Raw genomic sequence first — 21,094 nt, forward strand, 5'->3', positions numbered from 1 at the left:
AGAGGGAGACACAGAATCAGAAACAGGCTCCAGGCTCCGAGCCATCAGCCCAGAGCCTGACGCGGGGCTCGAACTCACGGACCGCGAGATCGTGACCTGGCTGAAGTCGGCCGCTTAACCGACTGCGCCACCCAGGCGCCCCCATGGCAGTTTTCTTATTGAGCCTTAATTGGGGTCATATTGTCTTATTCCTTTACTAAATTACAAGCTTCTTAAAGATAGTGAGTATACATTATTTGTGTTTGCATCAACTTGAGCACTTAGGCCAGTGCCCTGCACCTATTAGGATATCAGGAGATTTAAAAACTAGGATGATAATTGAATTTCTACAATGAAATAAGCCCAAACCACAAGATTTATCAAAGCAAATAAGTCAGAGAGTATTTTAATTACAAGCACATCCATTATGCATGATGTAATTTCAAACTGTCTTTAAAAAATTTTTAATGAGAATCCGTTTTGGAAGTAATTATAAACCTTTATTCGCAGTGACAAATGTGGAATAAAGTACAGTCTTCCTTATGATCTTATGACTATGACAGAAGTGTTATTAAAGTTCTCTCTTGGTTTTAATATATTAGGAATGAATAAATATCCAGTAGAGTTGGTTTAAGTAAATTGCATAGAAAAATACTTAGGAGCAGCAGGATGAATCACACAGAGAGCAAGCATGGTTGCTTACTGCATCTTGCCATTAAGGACTCAACTTATCTTCTAAATCTAGAAATAGTTATTTCATCTATGTCCATGGTGCTGCCACCAATAATGACAAGATGCCTATATAAGGAGTCTAGTGAAGTTCCAGGGGACAAAGAACCAAACACGACGTTGAAATTTCAAATGTAACAGTATCAATCATATTTGACTTTTGCATTTTTTATGTTTTTTTCTAGTTTCTGTTACTATTTGACAACAAAAGCGAGAGCGGAAGGAAGGAAGGAAGGAAGGAAAGAAAGAGAAGAAAAATAAATTCTGATTTTGTTGTTGCTGTTGAAACTGGCAGTGGCCCGGCATAGCTGTAGAGATCAGATCCCTGGAGATCTGGAGATCAGATTCCCACAGCGTTCTCCTGATGCTGAGGAAACTCAAAAGGGAACCATTTACATAAGGAGGAAACCTAAATCAAATATAAAGGCTAGTTAGAGAAATAAAAATGCTCCATATAATATTCTACTTACCAGCATTGTGAATTAGAATGGAATAGTTAAACTCAATTAAATTTAAATCAGTGTAATATTTAAAATATGCCACTTTATATTCTGTCTCCAGTAAAGAGAGAAAAAAGAAGGGGAAAAAAATGACAGGGAAGCCATTGTGATTTTGTGAAAGCTCCAAGAAAATTAGATCTTATGCTTATATTAAGACTGCTCAATGGTAATTACATTAGGATTTTTTAGATTTAAATTAACTAATTTTTTAAAAAGGAACAACGGAATTAGGGTTGATAAAATTTAATGTATGGAATTTCTAATCTCAAGTAATATTTTAAAGTACTTTAAATACGTGGGATATTGTGATCTCAAGTAGATTTTAAAGCATTTTAAAAGTTAACTAAATTTGCCAAACACTGGCAAAATCCTTTCTTTTTCTCATTTTATGGAGAAATTCTAACCTTAATGTGTTACTTGGGAAGTATGCTATCTCAGGTTCCAATGCAAAATGTTTACTTACATAAAGGAATTATCTCCACCTTGTGGTCTCTCAGAGTTTCGACTCTGAACATTTAGAAGAGATGGTTGCATAAAGAGCTTGTACTTTCAAACACTAGGTGGGCTCACCGGGGACCAAGGTCTCCTAGTTGCTGGTAACTAGGTAACGTTTCTTCTCACTCTCCAAGCTGTGCTTTGGGTTGCCATCAGTAGAGTCAGATCTTAGTTATAATGCTGACAAAATTAAGTGGAGGATTAGGGGACACCCTCAGGCAAAAGGTGCCAGTCTCTGATACTGAGATATCTCTCTCAGGGAAACAAACAAAGTAGGATCTGTATGAAATCAAGTCAAGGTCAAAAGTTTGAAACCCACCACTTCATCACAGCTAACTTAGAAGATAGGGTTTCAGCATTGATTAAGAGGACAGAGATAGGACCCTTACAAATGGCTATCACTATATGTTCATTTGGAGAATCTCTGCTCCTTTATCATAGTGCCCATTTCTTATCATCAAATCTTGAAGTCGTTATTGAGGCAGGAGACCCCTATGGATTGGCATGCAGAAATCACTGTAACAAAGCACAGAAAGCAGAACATAAGATTTAAGTAGGTAGGAGGTTTTATTTTCACCTGACCTATAAAAGGAGACGGAAGGAAGGAAACTGAGAAAAGTGCAGTGTCTACCATTGAACCATCTGCACAGTAGATGAGCTCAGTATTTTTTTAAATAAATGTTTTGTTGCATGTATGCACCATGGGCATAAAAGCTCCATTCATTCTTTCATCCAATAAATATTGATTGTACAGCTATTGTGTGCCAGGGATTGTGTTATGGATGCAGAGATGAACAAGAGCCACTGTCCTTCTCCCTGCCCTGGAGTTGCAAGCAGGATTCTTTTTTTTTTTTTTTTCTAACAGGATACTTCTTTACATGTAATAAACTTGACATTGCTACAATAAAGGCAGGAATCTGTAGTAAGAGAACACATCAACTTTTATAATTTTACCCCTCTCCATGAGTTACTGGTTTGCTACATATACAGGGAAGATGAATAAATTATCTTTAGCCTTTTTTTAGATGACTAAATTTGTCTTTAGCTTTGCAAAACTCAAAGGAAAAATTCTTCTATACATAATGGCTTTATATTTTGCTTTCTTCTATTATTCTTTTAGCTATATCAAGTAAGTCAATTACTTAGGGACAGATTTTCTAGTTTTTGCATCATTCAGGCTTGATGGTGCATTTGGTGGGGGGTGGAGGGGGACAGTCAGGGGACAGTTTCCTTTAAATCAAACTTCTAGTGAAAGGGGACAAAGGAAAATTACTCAAATCAATTAAATTTTGCCTCTTGTTAGTTTATCTTGGAATGATAACTCCTGGAAAAAATCACTTCATGTTATTTTAAAATGTCTTAAGTATTGTTTAGGGTGAGGGATACCTTCAATAATCTGAAGACCAGAGAAATTTCTGTCATGTCAGGCTGTGAGTGAGCTGTTTTGTGGGGCAGTGGTTCCAGAAAATGTTGGAGTTTAATGTGCCTGATGGTAGAGCACAGCTGACACTTTCTAAACCTATAATCATGGAATCCTAGGCTCGTAGAGTCCTGGAGATTGCATACTGGGCTTTACTCACATACTGGGCTTTACTACTAGAATTACCTGTGGAGTGGTGGTTTTTTTTTTTTTTTGTCATCTAATATTTATTGAACATTTATTACATGCCAAGTTTTATGCCAAACACTTTATATAGTTCTAGAAGGGGAAGAGAAATTTGAAGTCAGAGTTCAGGATGATGGTTTCAGATAATGGTCTCTTTGCCCTATCTGTTTGAATTCATGTCTGAGTCCTAGAGAGAGAAGGATTATAGCAGGAAGCAGACAGAAGTAATTTTCACACAAAATCTATGAGAGATTTTGGGATCCCAAAGTAGTGCCCCTCAGGAGCTACCATGACTAAGTATGATACCAAGGAAATATGTCTCTTGTTGAGCACTATGCACGGTGTCCCATGGACATGAAATGATTTCAGGGGACGGTCAACCATGTGTAGCCCTTACAAGGAGGAGAATGCAGTGGAGGTAGTGTCAGAGCCTGTTGGCATTTCATGGGTGACATTGCTGATGAGAAAGAGAGGGAAAATGGTTGCATTTCTGATATGGCCCAGATCAGCTATGTGGGGACACTTGAAGATAACTCCTAGAAACTGCCACAGTTGTTGAGGACCCTTTCATAGAAGTAAGAGAGTAGCTGGGGACACTGCAGAAGGGATGGAGAGCCCACATAGCAGTGAGAATGAAACAGAGAAAAATGTTAACACCTAGATATTTATGACAGGAAGGAATACTTCTGGTGGATGTTATAAGGATGTCCGAAGGACCTGCACTTACTCGCAGAATATGTTCCCCTCTTCCTCATTATTCCATTGCACATAAAGTTGAAAATCTTAGTTAGACACCCTTTGAACTAGGATATGTAGACTGGAGATTATGTAAAAAGGGACAAGCAGAAGAAAAAGAGCAAAGACACAAAAGAAAATAAAGTGTTTTTTTCTAAGTGTAGAAAACAACTAAAATTTATTCTCAATATATGTTCTAGAGATAGAACCACTAGTCATAAATATCAGTGACTTTTGAATTGTAGTTTTCCATTGGCTCTAATAGTGAATTTTATTCTTTGTAAATTTTTAAGTGTAGGTAATTCTAAAAGCTTGTGAAATGTATGATTGCTTCATGCAGCCTCTAGGATAGTTCTGCTGTACCCTGAGATCCACATTAGTATCTTTTCAAACACCTTATTTTTAAACACAGATTCACACTCAGGCTTACTAAATTAGAATTTCTGGTGATAGGCCCCAGGATCTATATTAAAAAAATTTTTTTAATGTTTATTTATTTTTGAGAGAGAGAGAGAGACAGAGAGTTGAGCAGGGGAGTGGTAGAGAGAGAGAGGGAGACACAGCATCTGAAGCAGGCTCCAGGCTCCAGGCTCCGAGATGCAGCACAGAGCCCAATGCAGGGCTTGAACCCATGACTGTGAGATCATGACCTGAGCCAAAGTCAGACGGTTAACTGACTGAGCCATCCAGGTGCCCCCCAGGAATTTATATTTTTAATCATTGATCCACATGAGTCTGGCAAGCATCCTGATATGGACACCAACCACTGTCTAGAACTGTAGAAGGTCTAAATTTTGCTGTAGTGCAAAGTATCAAGTTAGTCTGACACTGTTTTCATGGATGCAGGCAGAATACACAAGAGCCCTGAGCCAGAGACAAAGAACTTTATTACTCACAGCAAGAGTGGTAGCCAGAGTGCATCATTTGCACTGGTTTCCCAGCCCAAACCCCAGATTTAAAGAGAGCCAGATGATACTAGCAAATGAAGGGGGTATTTAAGAGAGGAATCCTGAACTTGAGGAATTGGATTCTTTTATAATGGGTAGTAAGCACATCTGCTCTTTTCTTGGGATGGAGACACCATCTTTGTCTTCCAAGGCTATTTGCTATGCAAACACCCTTGAAAAAAAAAATACTCTAAATAAAGGTAGTCAGTGATTCTGCATAAGATGTGCAGAAATACAAGATACCCATAGAGAGTTATCTCCCTAAAACGACTTAGTCCAACAATCTCATTTTGAGGATGAGGTAACTGAGCCCCAGAGAGCTAAATTGCTTTGTGACGTATTCCATAGGTGGCTTCATTGGGTTCAATCAAGAACCCAATTGTTCTACTCATGCTTTCCCAGGCACCTCTCTTCCTCTCTGGTTGGAGGCATTGGTTTCCTAGAGTTAGTAAGCTGTGAGAGATTAAATTATTGGACAGAAGGATTTGCTACATGAGTGTATAGTAATGACAAGTGCACATGTTGAGGGCAGGCCAAGAGAGAATTTGAAATGGAGTTAACAAGAAATCCATCACCAGCCGAGCGGCCTTCCTCCAGCCTATTTGGCTTGCAATGATAATGACATAACATGACACAAAGCTTTATTTAAACTGAATTGGTAATGTGGTCTTTGACTTCGTAGGCAAAGGAAAGTATTCAAAGTTCCTTGCTGTTGTCTGTTTGTGACATTCAGCTACCTAAAGGGTAGATTATTACATATTAATGAAAGAGAGCACTAATTCATAGTTTTGTAATTCATCTGTTATAATATTTTAGTATATTTTAATAGAAAAAGTAAAAAAAATTAATGCAAATCTATATAAGCCACCTAAAATCCTTTCTTACATGAAATCAGTAATAAATTTAATAAATGGTCCTAAAGATCAAGCAGTGAGTAATATCAGTAGTGAGGAAAATGATAGTAAAAATGATGGGGTTTTGAATATAATATTTGCCTTCAAGAGGATAAAAATTTGTTAGCTTGACACTTTAATGACAACTAAAGAGAACAGAATAGAGAACTATTAAAATAATTTTCACTCATTACAAAGAATATGTAGAATTTAGAAATCCTGAATGGAGTACCATATACTTCTGGGTACTAATTAAGAAAAATCTTACAGAGAGCATGTAAATTATAACTATTGACACCATTTAATAAATTTGAATAATTACTTTGTCTTCTTTCAGATACACTGTCCTGCCTCAGAGCTTCAGGTAGTTTCTAGAAGGACATTTATGAAAGACATACCTTAAAATTTTTATGAGTCCTCAAATATGTAAATACCACTATAGCACAAATTTTTTTTAATTGGGGAGTTATTTTTTTGAAAGTTCCAACATATCTATTACTCCCCTAGAGTTAACACATACTCACTGCGACATGAAAACCACAACCTCACCCTCAGATGTGTGTCCATCTAGCTCATCCCTTCCAAGTCACGGCATGGTGGCAAGCAATTCAAAACCATTTCTTACAAGACAACGCATCACTAACATCTTGTAGATCTTTGAGGTCACTCATAACCAATCAAACCATGACTTTTAAATCTGTGAATGCCAAAGGGTCTGCTGTATAATAAAAGAATAAATGCAAAAATGTCTGTGTGTACCTCTGGATGACTAATGTAATCCTTTCTCCCCTCAAGGACGAGGATATTCCTGTGGAAGAAGAAATTGAACCTGCCCCAGTTCGGAGGATTCTGAGATTCAATGCTCCAGAATGGCCCTACATGCTGGTAGGGGCTGTGGGCGCCTCTGTCAATGGTTCAGTCACACCTCTCTATGCCTTTTTATTCAGCCAGATTCTTGGGGTAAGCAAACAGCTGGGTTCACGTTATTCTCCTCACATTGTTTGTTTTTCTATCAGTGGGTATTGTAATTTTTGATAGGCTGGCTCTGTTGTTTTAATGGATGTAGCTTTATTTTCCTCATAAAGGACTAAAAGTGCCTTGATTTTCCATTGCACAGAAGACAAGAAGGTGAAGCTGAACACTCTCATTTGGGCTGGCAGGACGCTCATCCAGGCATCATGTCTGCGAAAAACTGCACTATGGCTGCAAATTTAGTGTTAGAAGAGGGCAATTTCCCTATATGCAAACAAAATCAGAATGCAAAGCAGGTTCGTCGAATAGTACAAAAGGATTTTAGGGCCGTTTTGATCTTGCTGAACAGCTGAGGTGCAGAGTTTGGCTTATAAAAGCAGGTGTTAGTGCATGTGTAATTCTCTTCTCTGCTGATTGCACCATTGAAATGGCAAGGTTGGGGAGGAAAGAGGAAAAGGAGGAGAGAAGTACAATAAGGCACAGATAAAGAATGAGCTTATTTCAATTTTCACTTCCTTAGGAGTTTTTGTATTCTCCATCTGACTTTGTTGCTACAATAAAAATTAACAATAATTACAAATATTTATTTACACTCAGCACATTACATACAATAGTTCACTAAATTTTCCTAGTTAACCATCTGAGGTAGGGATTCTTATTGTTCCTGTTTTAGCAAAAAAGCAAATCAAGTTATACAGAATTTAGGATAGCAAGTAATGGATCTGGGGTTCAAATCTGCAGAACCTGGAGAGCCAGGTTCTAACAAAACTTTATCATTGCAAAATTAGTTATCAAAACGCTGCCAAGTTTCCTTAGTTGAAATTTATGCCGCCCCCCACAAATCCCGTGAGATCAACAAGGAGGCAAACCTAGAATCTAGATAACTTTTTAAATTTGTTTATGGTGAAGTAGGAATTAATTAGGTGATAGGACCATGAGTAGGAGGCACCTTTTCCAAAGCCTAGCCTCAAGGATTTGCCAGTATACCACACAGCCAGAGCTTACTAAGAGTCCTGAGTTTTTCTTTTTCCCCACTAGTCTCTCTTTTGCGGCTTCTCTGGGAGGTCCTGACCAGAAAAATGTCCCCACAGGCATGAATCATACAGAAAGACCCAGAGAGTCCATAAACAAAATCAAGTCATTTGTGCAGGGAGGGCCTCAGTCGCCCTTTTAATTTTTATACTGCCCCCTTGTGGGAAGTGAGGAAATCATGTTAATTTCAGAGAAGTAGGAAACTGGAAACCGAGAACTTCAACTCTGGTAAATTGAATTTCTGGTTATGTAAAACCCTTTATGGTAAAAATCCTTTAAATAATTAATTTATCATCCTTCATGTCTGGTAAGTACAATATTTTAAATGCAACATAAATGTTCTTTTTTGACTCAACAGATGTTTGTTGATCATCTTCCACAAACACTATGCTAGAAACTTGGGATTGCAGTATCAGTCATGGTGCCTTCTCTAATAGAGTTTCTAGTGTATGAGGAAGACAGACATTAAACACAAAAAATCTATTCATAATTCAACAAATATGTATTAATCATTTATGGTTTGCCAGACATTATTGCTGGGATTGAAGATAGACTGAGGAACAAGAAAACCAAAGCCCTTCCCTTCTCTCATAAAGCTGACATTCTAGTAGAGAAAGGCTCTGGAAATGCATCTCACAGAGTAGTGATGAGGTGCAGAGGGTGTGGTGGGTAGGGTTGAATCTGTAAAGACATTTGCCCTAGATGTTTGCTTTTTAAAATAAATCCAGAATAACAGCTTCTTTGCTGATTCTCACTTTCTTAAAAAACAGAGTAAAGAGTGTACTGACTGAGCTTCACCCAAACCCTGTATATGAGCTCCTGTGGAAAGAGCCCTGGACTCCTAACCCAGAGATCTTTTTTTTTCTGAAACTGGCTCTTCTAGTTACTTATCAAGCACTGTATGCCCTGGGGTCATGCCATGCCATTTCTCTGGGCCTTAGGTTCCTCAACTATAAAAGGAAGGATTGACAAAAATGGTTTCTAAGATAACTGCCAGTTCTAAGAGTCTATGAAATGGCCAGGTCAGAAAAAACCTGACGATTCAGCTGTAACACCTGCTCTCTAGAGCAGCTTCCAGTTGTTGGCAGTGACAATCATTATGTGATTCTTCTGTTCACAACCAGAAATCCTAGGAAAAACTTGGCTTGAGCAATAAGGCTTTCACTTAAGGGCTACAGTTACCAGAGTAACAGGATCTGGTTGGTGGAATCCAAAGTTTACTCTTGTTTAATGTTCTCACTGGGTTGTATTTTCTAAGAGAATGATGCTGAACAAAGTACTATTTTTCCTCTCTGATGAAGAAGATCATTCTGTTTGTCTCTTGCATAATTATCACATATTCATCAGTAGATTCATGATACTTTCATCTCGTAGGATATAATCATGAGTCAGATAATAGTCTGTTCGTAATTGCGCTATTTTCATGCTGACATACCTAAAGGGCACAATACTAACATTTGGTGTATTGAGACCACAGTTTGGGACACAGACCCAGCAAACGATTGGACACTATTAGGATCCTGGTCTCTAGTCTAGTGATGCATCAATACACACATAAAACATAATGTATCTGATTCACTTTCCATGGGTCTATTTGACTTGGAAAGTGTGCATGTGTTCCAAGCACAGCAATGTGGACGTAGCATGCTGGGAAAAAGCACGAGTTTTGGAGTCAGTCAGCCCTGAATTCGTATTAAGTCTCTGCTCTGTATTCTCTGTGTGCATTTAGGCAAGTGGCTTTTCCTTGATGAGTCTTAGTTTCCTCATCTGTAATTTGGGACAAGAAAATCTACCTCACTGGGTTGTTTTAAGAAGCCTAATTTAAGGAAATCTTCACTGAAGTTAAAGTAGGTTAAGTTACACATTTGGCACCTGGTAAATAGCAAGAGTTTAATGAATATCTGTTTTCTCCTTAAACAAACTCACCATTATAAAAATGGCACAGATGTATTATAAAGGAGCCTACGGATGGGTAGCCTTTTGGGTTGATTTCAACAAGAACAAAACTCAACAACAAAGAACTCATGGAGTAGAATTTTGTGAAAAGAAGTTATGGATAGAGAGATGTCCACTCTTGAACTGGACACTTGTATGGATTTAACATCAGCCAAACACTCTTTTTTTTAACCCAGACAAGATGAGTCATGCCAAGAGCCAAGAGAGCTGGCAAGAAGAAAATCACTGGAATCTTAAAAAATAGGCCTTTCCTTACCTAATAATAACCACTAGCTAAATGAACTTGGACAGAAGTTTTGATGTTTGGGGCTCTGGTTTACCTTCTCTAGAATAAGAGTTAAACTGGCTAATCTGCACTTCTATAGTCCTTTTGTCCATGATTATAATAGGTGACATGAGGAAGGAATGGAAATATGGCATCACTGTTTGGGGTTTGGGGGATGTGTATAATGATTTTAAAAACCAAACTGCAACAGGTTTTTAAACTCCTAAATTTATAAACTCTGTAAAGTAAACATATGAGTTACTCAGTGCTGGGGAGAATGACCTTGGAATCTTCCAAACCCACTTCCACCTGTATTAAGAACATGAAGACCCTAGAAATTATCCTAGAAACAGTAAATTTTATTAATCTGGAACTCCCCTCTCCACTTTGGAATTTGATTATTTGAATAGGTTACTTTTGCTTTGCAAGAAAGGATTTGTTAATGGAGTAGTATACATTGTTTTCAAGAGATTTATTTGGTATATAACAGGCACTCAATAAATATGTATTGCATAAACGATTTCTTTTGAGCAACTGCTTGTTAGCATTGTTCTAGTGACTTAAATTAATTTAGAACGATAAATAAAGTTCTCTAATGTGTACGTTTTTGAACTCAAGTTTCCCTCACTTAAGCCCAAATTAGGAAGTTTTGTTGTACCTAAAATCTATTCATCATAGGGCACTATCATTAGAATATCCAGTTGTTCTTTCCATTTTCTTATTGCAACAGCGTAGTCCCCAATCAGTTACTTGAGCATACATCTGCAAGTTCAGAATACACTTATAGTTTACCATTTATTATGGACTAAAAAAAATTCACGACTTCCATAGTTTTTTGGGGGGAAGTAGAAAATGTTTTCAACTTTTCCTGATTTGGAAACAACAACCTCTGGGGCATCTGGGTGGCTCAGTCAGTTAAGCATCTGACTTCGGCTCAGGTCATGATTTCACAGTTCGTGGGTTCCAGCCCCATGTCAGGCTCTGTGCTGACAACTGAGAGCCTGGAGCCTGCTTTGGATTCTGTGTCTCCCTCTCTCTGTGTTCCTCCCCCACTTGTGCTCTCTCTCTCTCTCTTTCTCAAAAATAAACATAAAAAAAAAGAAACAACAATCTCAGCCTCAGATGGACAGAAAGTGTTCTTTCTCCTAAGCCAACTACAGTTAATAGCTAGTTGTTTTTTAAACGAAACTATTATTCATATATTATATATATGTATGTATATATATATTATATGAATATGATCTATAAAAGTAATAACAGAGTACCTGAGTGGGAAAATCATCTTTATTGCTTCTGTTATGTGAGAAGGACAAAGGTCATGATAATACTTTGTGCTTTGTTCCAGAAAACATTCTTCCTTCCTTCCTTCCTTCCTTCCTTCCTTCCTTCCCTCCTTCCTTCCTTCCTTCCCTCCTTTCTTCCCTCCCTCCCTGCCTCCTTCCTCCCTCCCTTCCTTTGTTCCTAACTTCCTTTCTTTTTTCTTTGCCTTATTACATACAAGATTTGAGATATTTAATGATACTTTTCATCTGTATCAATGAAAAGCCAACACAATTGCCTACATCAGGCCAAGAAACAAGACAGAATTTCTGCAAATTGTAGCTATTGGTTTTCATTTGCCAAGCTTCCTTCCCCACAAGGAATTAAAATACACATATTCATAGCTAACTTTGGTTTAATTACTGATATGTTCCCTTAGCCTGATGCTTAAGAGAAATTCCTTTTAAGCATATTTTATTTATTTTGCTATTGTTTGTAATACTAAAGTAACATGTTTGCTTACTTTCTTGCAAAGACTTTTTCACTTCTTGATAAAGAAGAACAAAGGTCACAGATCAATGTTGTGTGCCTGCTTTTTGTAGTATTGGGCTGTATATCCATTTGCACTCAGTTTCTGCAGGTAAGGAGTTTTATTTTTTTGTAAGTGATTTAGCTATTTTCTCCCTTTTCGTGTTAAAATATCACTAAAGATTCCTTTATGTTTTAGGGATATGCTTTTGCTAAATCTGGAGAACTCCTCACAAAAAGGCTACGTAAATTTGGTTTCAGAGCAATATTAGGACAAGACATTGGCTGGTTTGATGACCTGAGAAATAGCCCTGGGGCACTAACAACAAGGCTTGCTACAGATGCCTCTCAAGTTCAAGGGGTAAGCTATGGGGGGAAATCAGGGGTGTTATTAACTGGAGTAAATATTCTTTCCTTTGAGAATTATGATAATTACCTATGTGTTTCCCATGAAATAGGAACTCATGGGACTGAGATGCCCCAGAGCCACATTTTCCACCATTTCCAATGCTGACAAACAACAGTGTGTCCCAGGCAATGTCCAGAATCAGTGCCATGAGTCCAAATCTGTCCAGGTTTTAGATTTTGTGGGAGTCTAGCAACTGAAAACTTTCCTGATACTCATTTCTCAGATCATTTTCAGGCCCAGAGGCTCAGATTCCACAACACTTAAAAGCTCCCCCCAGAAGGTGGAAGCAAAGCGTGTGTGGAAGAAAGCCTCTTACATAGATGCCCAGCATGCCGGTCTTAGGAAAAGAGGAGCTATTCTGAGCTGCCTCTGCAAAATGCCAGTAAGGAAACTGAAGGAAAGAAGTAAATGATTGCCATCTAGAATCTTGAGGCATTCATAGAGACAAAGCTGTTGTGGTTTCTCAACCTCAGAACCGGCAGCCTTGTTCAGGGGACTTATACATGTGTAAGGTGAGGCCATGCCTTTAGGAAACTAGGGGTTTGTATTAAAGTGACAAGAGTCAAATGTGCCGTCCAGAACCTCTACTCACATTTTGTGGGAAGAAAGGAAGGAAGGAAGGAAGGAAGGAAGGAAAGAAAGAGAAAGAAAAAAGAAAACCACAGTTTATTTGTAAGGTTCTTGGAAGAAAAAAACGCCCTGGATTGATGGTGCTGTACTGTGTGTCTTGACTCAAAAATATGGACAATGATATGGGAGAATTTCTCAGGAACATGGAATCTTCTTCCTCAGAGCTTTTTTTCTATGTATATATGTGCTTCTTACAGACTCTGGGTCACACTCCATGAATCATTTTGTAATCTTTCTGTTTTTTTCCCTACAACAATCTGCTGTGAGCATATTTTGGCCATTACATATTTTTCTACAGTAGATTTTTGACGGCTGCATAATTCATCATTTTAATGTATCACCATTAAAGAATTCCTTATTTAAATGTTTTTTGTTTCTGTTTTTTCCCCCTTATAAGCAACTTCTATCATTTTACATCAAGCTTGGCACATCCTTATTCATTTTTTTTTGTTTTTGTTCTCAAAATAAAATCACTGGATCAGAGTATATGATCATTTTGAAGGGTTTTAATGTGCATTGTCTTACTGCTTGGAGAAAGTTTGTAACAATTTCACTTTTACCAACTGAGTATTCTAGTGTCCAGTTTACCTGACACTGAAGTTTAGGTTAAATAAATAAGCTATAAAATTATCTCTTCTATTTTTGCATCCTTCAGTCTGCAAGGTGCTTTTTAAAAACATTTTTTAAATGTTTGTTTATTCTTGAGAGAAAGAGAGCGTGAGTGGGGGAGGGGCAGAGAGAGAGGGAGATAGAATCCGAAACAGGCTTCAGGCTCTGAGCTGTCAGCACAGTGGAGCTCGAATCCACAAACTGTGAGATCATGACCTGAGCCAAAGTCAGACGCTCCACGCTCAACCGACTGAGCCACCCAGCTGTCCCGAGCAGATTCTCTTAAACAAGACAAAAAAACTTAAAGTAGACTTGTCAGACTACATAAAAACTTAAAACTTTTGTATAAACAAATGGTAAAAACTAGAAAAATATTTATAACAAAAATTAATACACCTGATAACTCTAATATGTGCAGTGCTCTAAAATTGGTTAGAGAACAAAAATAAACAAAATAATACAGGTTAAAAAATAGTATATGGACAAACCACAAAAAAGAAATGCAGCAGGACAATGGACAAATGAAGAATTGCACAACCTTATTAATAGAAAAATACTAATAAAAGAATGAAGCACCATTTTCCACCTATAAAAACAATCGTGAATGACAACTTCCTATATTTGTGAGGATGAGAAGAAATGGACGCACTCATAAAATATTGGTTATAGTTTGAATTCTTTCAACATTTTTTAGAGAATAATCAGGTATGCAAATCCTGTGACTAAAATTTGTATGAGTTAATTCTCTCCTATTTTGTGACAATATGCATTCAAGGGTATTTTTTATATTGATCAAAAAATTAATAAAATCCCCTGGAAACTACCTGAATATCCACCAGTGGGAAAACAGTTGAGTGAATACATCCCTACTAAGGAATATTAGGCAGCTATCTTTAAAGGTGTTAATGTAATGATCCAGAGGGATGGTTATGTTACAAGAAGTGAAAAAAAAAATCAAAGTACAAAGTAGTATCTAGACTGATCCCTTTTTGTGAAAATGTTTATTACTATATATGTGTATATATTTTGTGTCTTAAGCTGTATTACTTTAAAAAATTTTTTTTAAATATTGATGGAATATAATGTTAAAAGAAAAAATAAGGATATCCCAAAGAACTATTTAGCTATTTTTCAAATGCTCTATAATGCCTAACTGTCCTTGCCAACCCGAAATTCTTTTGTTCTTTTTAACAGTGGTAAAATATACAAATCATAAAATTTACCATTTTACCCATTTTTAAGTGTACAATTCAGTGGTATTATGTATATTTACATTGTTATGCAACATCACCACTATCCATATCTAGAACTTGTCATCATCCCAAATTGAAGCTCTGTATCCATTAAATATTAACTTCCCATCCCACTCTCCTCCCAGGCCCTGATAAAACCATCATCCCACGCTGGCTCTATGAATTTGACTATTCCAGGAACCTCATATAAGTAGAATCATACGATTATTTGTCCTTTTGCGGCTGGTGTATTTCGCCTAGCTTAATGTCCTCAGGGTACATCCATGTTGTAGCATGTGTCAGAATTTCATTTCTTTTTTAAGGCTTGAATAATATGCCATTGTTTGTATAGATCACATTTTGTTTATCTACTTATCTGTCAATCAACTTGGCACTTGGGCTCCTTCTGCCTTTTGGCTATTGTGGATAATGCTGCTCTAAATATAGGTGTATAAGTGAATTCCAAATTTAACTTTGACTCCTGTGTTCAAGGAAGTTATTATCAATACATGGGAGAGAATTCTTTGGACCACAGAGTTCATATTCCATTTGAATCTTCAATATAATATGCAGAGGTAAATTATTCTTGCATCGCATTTCCTTAGCACCTATCGTTACCTACTAGCTTACCTGTGGTTGTTTTAAATAATGCTAAAGCCTCTACAATTTTGACAAAAGGCATTGCAGTTGTTCCCACACAAGTCTTTTCTACACAGAAGGTGCCAACCTTTGGTCACATCTGCATAACTGCAACTGAAAGAAGAGTTGGAACCATCAAATAATTTTCATTATAAATAATAATTACTATGAGTGTCCGTTCTCCACTTATATTGAGACTGAACCTTTTTTGTCCATTTTGTGTTGACTGAACAGCCAGCTATTAAGTCAGGATGTGATTTTGTACTGATGAACAAGCTAATTTCATTGAGAAAGAAAGTGGTCTCTTATAATAGTCTTGTACAAATTTTAAGAGTATAATTACAGAACAATCATCCGTCTTCACTGGATAATCAGAAATATTACCATATGACCAACGCCTGGGCATTTCCAAGCAGACCAAATGCATAGGCATGTGAAATATATGCAGCCCACACTTAGCTGAATTAATCTCACACTGACTGCTCGAGCTCTGACACCCATGAAATGAGATTAGACAATAGATGAGCTTCCAAAAAACCATGAATAAAAGGGACTTTTATTAACCCAGCCTTCAAATGCATTAGGGAGTTCATTATTTAAAAAAAATCTTTCTAAACATAGAACTACCAAATGACCCAGTAAATCCACTCCTAGGTATGTATATCCAGAAGAATGAAGACAGGGACACAAATGGATATTTGTACATCAGTGTTCATTCATAGCAGCAGTATCCATATGGTCAAAAGGTGAAAACAACCCAAGTGTCCATCAACAGACGAATGGATAAACACAATGTGATATATACATATAATGAAATATTATTCAGCTCTTAAAGGAATGAAAGTCTGATATGTGCTACAACATGGATGGACCTTGAAAGTATTAAGCTTAATAAAATAAGTTAGACACAGAAAGATATTGTATGATTCCATTCAGGTACCTAGAAGAGGCAAATTTATAGAGGCAGAAGGAAGAATAGAGGTTGTCAGGGGCTAGGGAGAAGGAGGAGGCGGGGGGTTATATTTAATGGGTACAGAGTTCTTGTTGTAGATGATAAAACGAGTTTGGACAGGTGCCTGAGTGACTCACTTGTTTAAGTGTCCAACTCTTGATTTCAGCTCAGGTCATGATTTATGGGATTCTCTCTCTCCCTGTCTCTCTCTCTGTCCCTACCTCACTTGTGTGTATGCTGGCTCATCTTCTCTCTTTCTCTCTCTCTCTCTCTAAGAAGAAAAAAAGATTTTGGATATAGATGGTGGTGATGTTTACACAATACTGTGAATGTATTTAATGCCACTGAATTGTACACTTAGAAATGGCTAAAACGATAAACATCATGTTATGTATATTTTATCAGAATAATTTTTTTAAAATAATCTTTTTAGTATAAAATTGCCTTTTCACATAGTGGTATTTGTTGAAAGAGACTGTGTGTCTCAGATTGGTTGATTGCTTTTGGTTTGCAGGCGACTGGCTCTCAAATCGGGATGATGGTCAATTCCTTCACTAACATCACTGTGGCCATGATCATTGCCTTCATCTTTAGCTGGAAGCTAAGCCTGGTTATAGTGTGCTTCTTCCCCTTCTTGGCTTTATCGGGAGCCATACAGATCAGAATGTTGACAGGATTTGCCACTCAAGACAAGCAGGCTCTGGAGATAGCGGGCCAGGTAATCTTACAGACCCAATTTTCAAACTGCTTACAGCTAAGTGGCTGTCAGACAAACCACTGAGAATGAGTTGTACAAAGAGACTTAAGAAAGCTGTTAGGCTACAAACGTTAATCTTTGGAAACCTCCCACTAGCCTTTTTTATATGTGCCTTTGCCCCAAGGCCGTGACAACAAAGCTGTGATGCTGTGAGTGTAAACAGGTGTAGAGAAACGGCGGGGCAAACACAGAGGGTTACATGTTCAATTTCTTTTCCAATGGTTATTTCCTCCACATTCTAGTTTGGTGTATTCTTATTTGCAAGAGTGGAGAGTTCAGCTTTCCGTCTACTTGGGTTTTTTTTAGCTAAACGTTTTTCCCAGGTCATGCTGCCCACACAGAGAGGAGCTACCATCTTTTTAATGGAAGATAATTTTAATTTTCACACTTTACTGTCTGCTAGACTTAGGACAAATGTCTTTCCCAAATAGAACTATGAGATGCAATTTAGTTCTCAAATACTCTTAGGTTTCAGCGATGCACTTTTAAAAGTGTGTTCTAATGAGTATCTTGTACCGGGGTAAATGAGGAGATGGTGGCATAGACATTTATCAGGTATAAGAAATCATGTACGCACACATACACACCTTTATTCTCTTAACAAATTTACTGTTATCTAGGTTTCGTGTCTTAAGAGAGGAGATGTAAACATTGCCCAAGTAGACAGAAGCCAAAAAGTTTCATATGCCAATGGGAGAAAGTAGCCCACCTTTGTGCTACTTTAGGACAGGATGCTAATTCAGAAACAGTGATTATTTACCATAGTGTATAGATTGAAACAACTACAAATTCATAGTATAGACTAAAAGATAAACTTTATACTTATATAATATTTGGTCAGATTATTTTTTAAGAAAATAGAATCATATTTTAAATTTGTATTATTAAATATATTTTGTCTCAGAAGACATCTACAGATATTGTTTTGGACATTTCAATAAATTACCAAAAAAGCTAAAAAGTTTTCAAGGATAAGCGTGTGTACATTTGTTCTCTTCTCTCTTCTACAAGTGGAGACAAAAAAAAAAAAACATGTTAGTATTAATTAGAACTTGAGTTTAACTGCTTCATGATCCAGGTAGGTTGATGTCTGACAAGTTCTTTGATGTCTAGATGATGCCTCCATCACAGATTTGTACCACATTTTGCCATTTACCCCACATTAAGTCCATGTAGCAACTGACATGTCATGAGAGTAGTTATTTCTGCTCTTTAATTCCTAAGACTCCTTTTCATTCTCCAGGTTACAAATGAAGCTCTCAGTAATATCCGCACTGTTGCTGGAATTGGAAAAGAGAGGCAGTTTATTAAAGCATTTGAGACTGAGCTGGAGAAGCCATTCAAGACAGCCTTTCGAAAAGCGAACGTTTATGGATTCTGCTATGGTTTTTCCCAGTGCATAGTGTTTGTTGCTAACTCTGCTTCCTACAGATATGGAGGTTACTTAATCCCCAATGAGGGGCTCCATTTCAGCTATGTGTTCAGGTGAGGACTATCATGCCAAGGTCATAAAAGGTATGACCTCCTCTAGGGAGGAATGGCCTGGTTCCATCAGGCAGCTCTTGCTGCTTAACAAACCATACCAAATTTGATCTCTTGAACAGTTGGGATTGATTATTTCTGAAGATTCTATGGGCTGTCAAGGTGTTCTTCAGAACTGGACTGATTCACTCAGGCTTCTGAGTGGGCTTCTGTCTCCACCTGACTTCTCTAGCAGGTTGGCTTGTTTTCTTCATATTATGGTCTCAGTACTCCAAGTACAACAGAAGAGAGTAAGCCCCAATGCCCAAGGTGAAACACTTGAAAAGTGTTTGCATTTTCTAATATCTCTCTGGCCAAGGAAAGTCATACAACCAAACCCAAATTTTAAAAAAAAGAGAATGAAATCTACTTTTCAATGATAGGATCCGATTGTGTTTCTCCTTTATTGTCACACTGTTGTCACACACACACACACTTCTGATCCCTGATTGGGTGTCCTACAGTTCAACTTAATTCTGACACCTTCTACCTGGAGACAGCATTGAACCCCAGAGCCTAAGGATGCAGTCCTGCAAGACTGCCCAAAACACCTTCCTCAGACTTTTCTTCAGACACCCTACCTTTCCCTGGAGGTGAGGGGCTGGGATAGGACTGAAATTTCCAATTTCTACCTCTAATTGTGTGGTTGCCTCCCCTGGCAACTGCAACCAGCCGCCATCCTTAGGTTAATAGGGGCCTTCCAAAGTCACTTCATTAACACAACAAAAGACACCTTGATGGTTCTCCAAATTTAGGAACTTCCAAGGGTTTAACAGTTGTGCCAGGAATAGGAGCCAAAAACCAAATACATGTTTCTTACTATAAATCACAATATCACAGAGGAGTAAAAAAGCTATATTGTAAAGGGATGTGTACAGAGTAATAGGATAAATGAACCATTGATACAGTTTATTATACTGGTTAATGCTGAGGAAATCTAGAGGCCTTGGATCAGATGGTTCATAGAACCATCTTATTAGAACTCTGCCTCTTGCAAGGAAGACATATTTCCAGCTGAATGCTCCTAGGTAGAGACAGCAAAGGCCAGGACAGGGGAATTATGTTCCTTTCTTATAGTTCAAGCCGGCTCTCCTGATAAGATTAGCTTTGAGTTCAGTGTCTCACATTTCTAGAAGTGAGAGCCAAAGTGTGTCAGGGTACCAAAGGACTGGGTACTCATGTATATGGGTGTAGCGGGGGTGTTAGAGGGATGAGGGCGAGGTGGTCTGAGAAAGCCTTGGAGGACATTAGGAAAAGTGGTCCCAATAGAAATCTGTTCTTTTGGGTTTGTCCTCAAGCCATGAGTTCTGTCTTCTTGGCTTCTATCTTTCTTTTAGAAATACAGAAGAAATTTCTTCTCCTGCCCTACTATACCCACTCCAATCATGAAAGCTTCTTTTCCAAATTTTTGCATATTGAGAGCTGTTAACCCAAATCAGAAATCACAGACTGTTGACTTCTTCGTTTATGTCAGAAATTTGAAGAATTATTGGACAATATGTAAAAATTGGGAAACTATAGAAAATCCCCAACTTCTGGCTTCTCTTTAAAAACTGACTCCCTCTCTCTCTGCTTCCCACTCCCCGCCCCGTGTTCTCTGTTTCTCAAAAATAAATAAACATTAATTTTTTTTTTTAAACTGAAAGATCATCTTCCACCATTTCCCATTTTATTCCAGGTGCTTTTCATTGCTTTAAGCTTTGGGCTGGGATCCTAGAGATGTTTGGCCTAAAAGAATTCCTGCTTATGAACGAGCTGTTCATAAGGCACAAACACACTCCCCTCCAGCAGGCCCTCTGGGCATGGTGATGCAGATGGTCAGCTTGGGAGGATGCCCCTCACATCATCATCTGTATAGCACCAGAGCTCTCTCTCACCATATTTATCACTCATTTATCCCTTCACCCATTTCCTCATTAATTTTGCACATGTTAAATATGTTAGAAGTTGGGATAAGTACTGTAGAAGCAAACGGACAATTTTATCTTTCTCATGGTGTCTGAAGCGTGAATGACACCCATGCTTTGTACTAGTGATGCTTCACTAATAATTATCTTTTATGCACTTATTATAGATTCGAAAAATGTTAGCTTTGTGAGAACTCAACCCGATCTGATGATCTTTCAAGCCCCCTTCCTCCTTTTTTAAAAATTCTCAGGAAATTTTTTTTTCTCAAACAAACCTTTGAAAAAGAGGCCATTGTAGCTAAAGCAGGGTTTGGAGGTGTGAATCCCCCTCGTTCAATTTTCCCCTCACCATGTTGACATAGAACACCTCGGAAAACTACCAGTGTCTCCAAGCCCCCATTCCCAACAAGTCGAAGGTGACCTGTTCAAAGTTGCTCAATTCTTTCCTAGTAGAACCAGGGCCAGGCCCCCAGACATCTGCCCCTTAGGCTGTCACACCAACCATGCCACACTCCTTCTCTACCTGGGTGTCTGTCCAATT

The 21,094-nt window shown here is 37.9% G+C and overlaps 1 protein-coding gene across 2 annotated transcripts in view; it reads left to right on the top strand.

The window, feature by feature from the left end:
* ABCB11 (ATP binding cassette subfamily B member 11) overlaps positions 1–21,094 on the top strand; it is an 88,634-nt gene that overhangs the window by 58,590 nt on the left and 8,950 nt on the right. For both annotated transcript variants that reach the window (XM_047872208.1, XM_047872209.1), the window contains 5 exons: positions 6,680–6,844; positions 11,905–12,009; positions 12,097–12,258; positions 16,883–17,086; positions 18,369–18,610. In XM_047872208.1, coding sequence (XP_047728164.1) covers positions 6,680–6,844; positions 11,905–12,009; positions 12,097–12,258; positions 16,883–17,086; positions 18,369–18,610 — 878 coding nt within the window. The remainder of the gene's footprint in view (positions 1–6,679; positions 6,845–11,904; positions 12,010–12,096; positions 12,259–16,882; positions 17,087–18,368; positions 18,611–21,094) is intronic.

The sequence above is a fragment of the Prionailurus viverrinus genome, chromosome C1 (genome assembly GCF_022837055.1).
Source record: "Prionailurus viverrinus isolate Anna chromosome C1, UM_Priviv_1.0, whole genome shotgun sequence".
NCBI classification, from domain to species: Eukaryota; Metazoa; Chordata; class Mammalia; order Carnivora; family Felidae; genus Prionailurus; species Prionailurus viverrinus.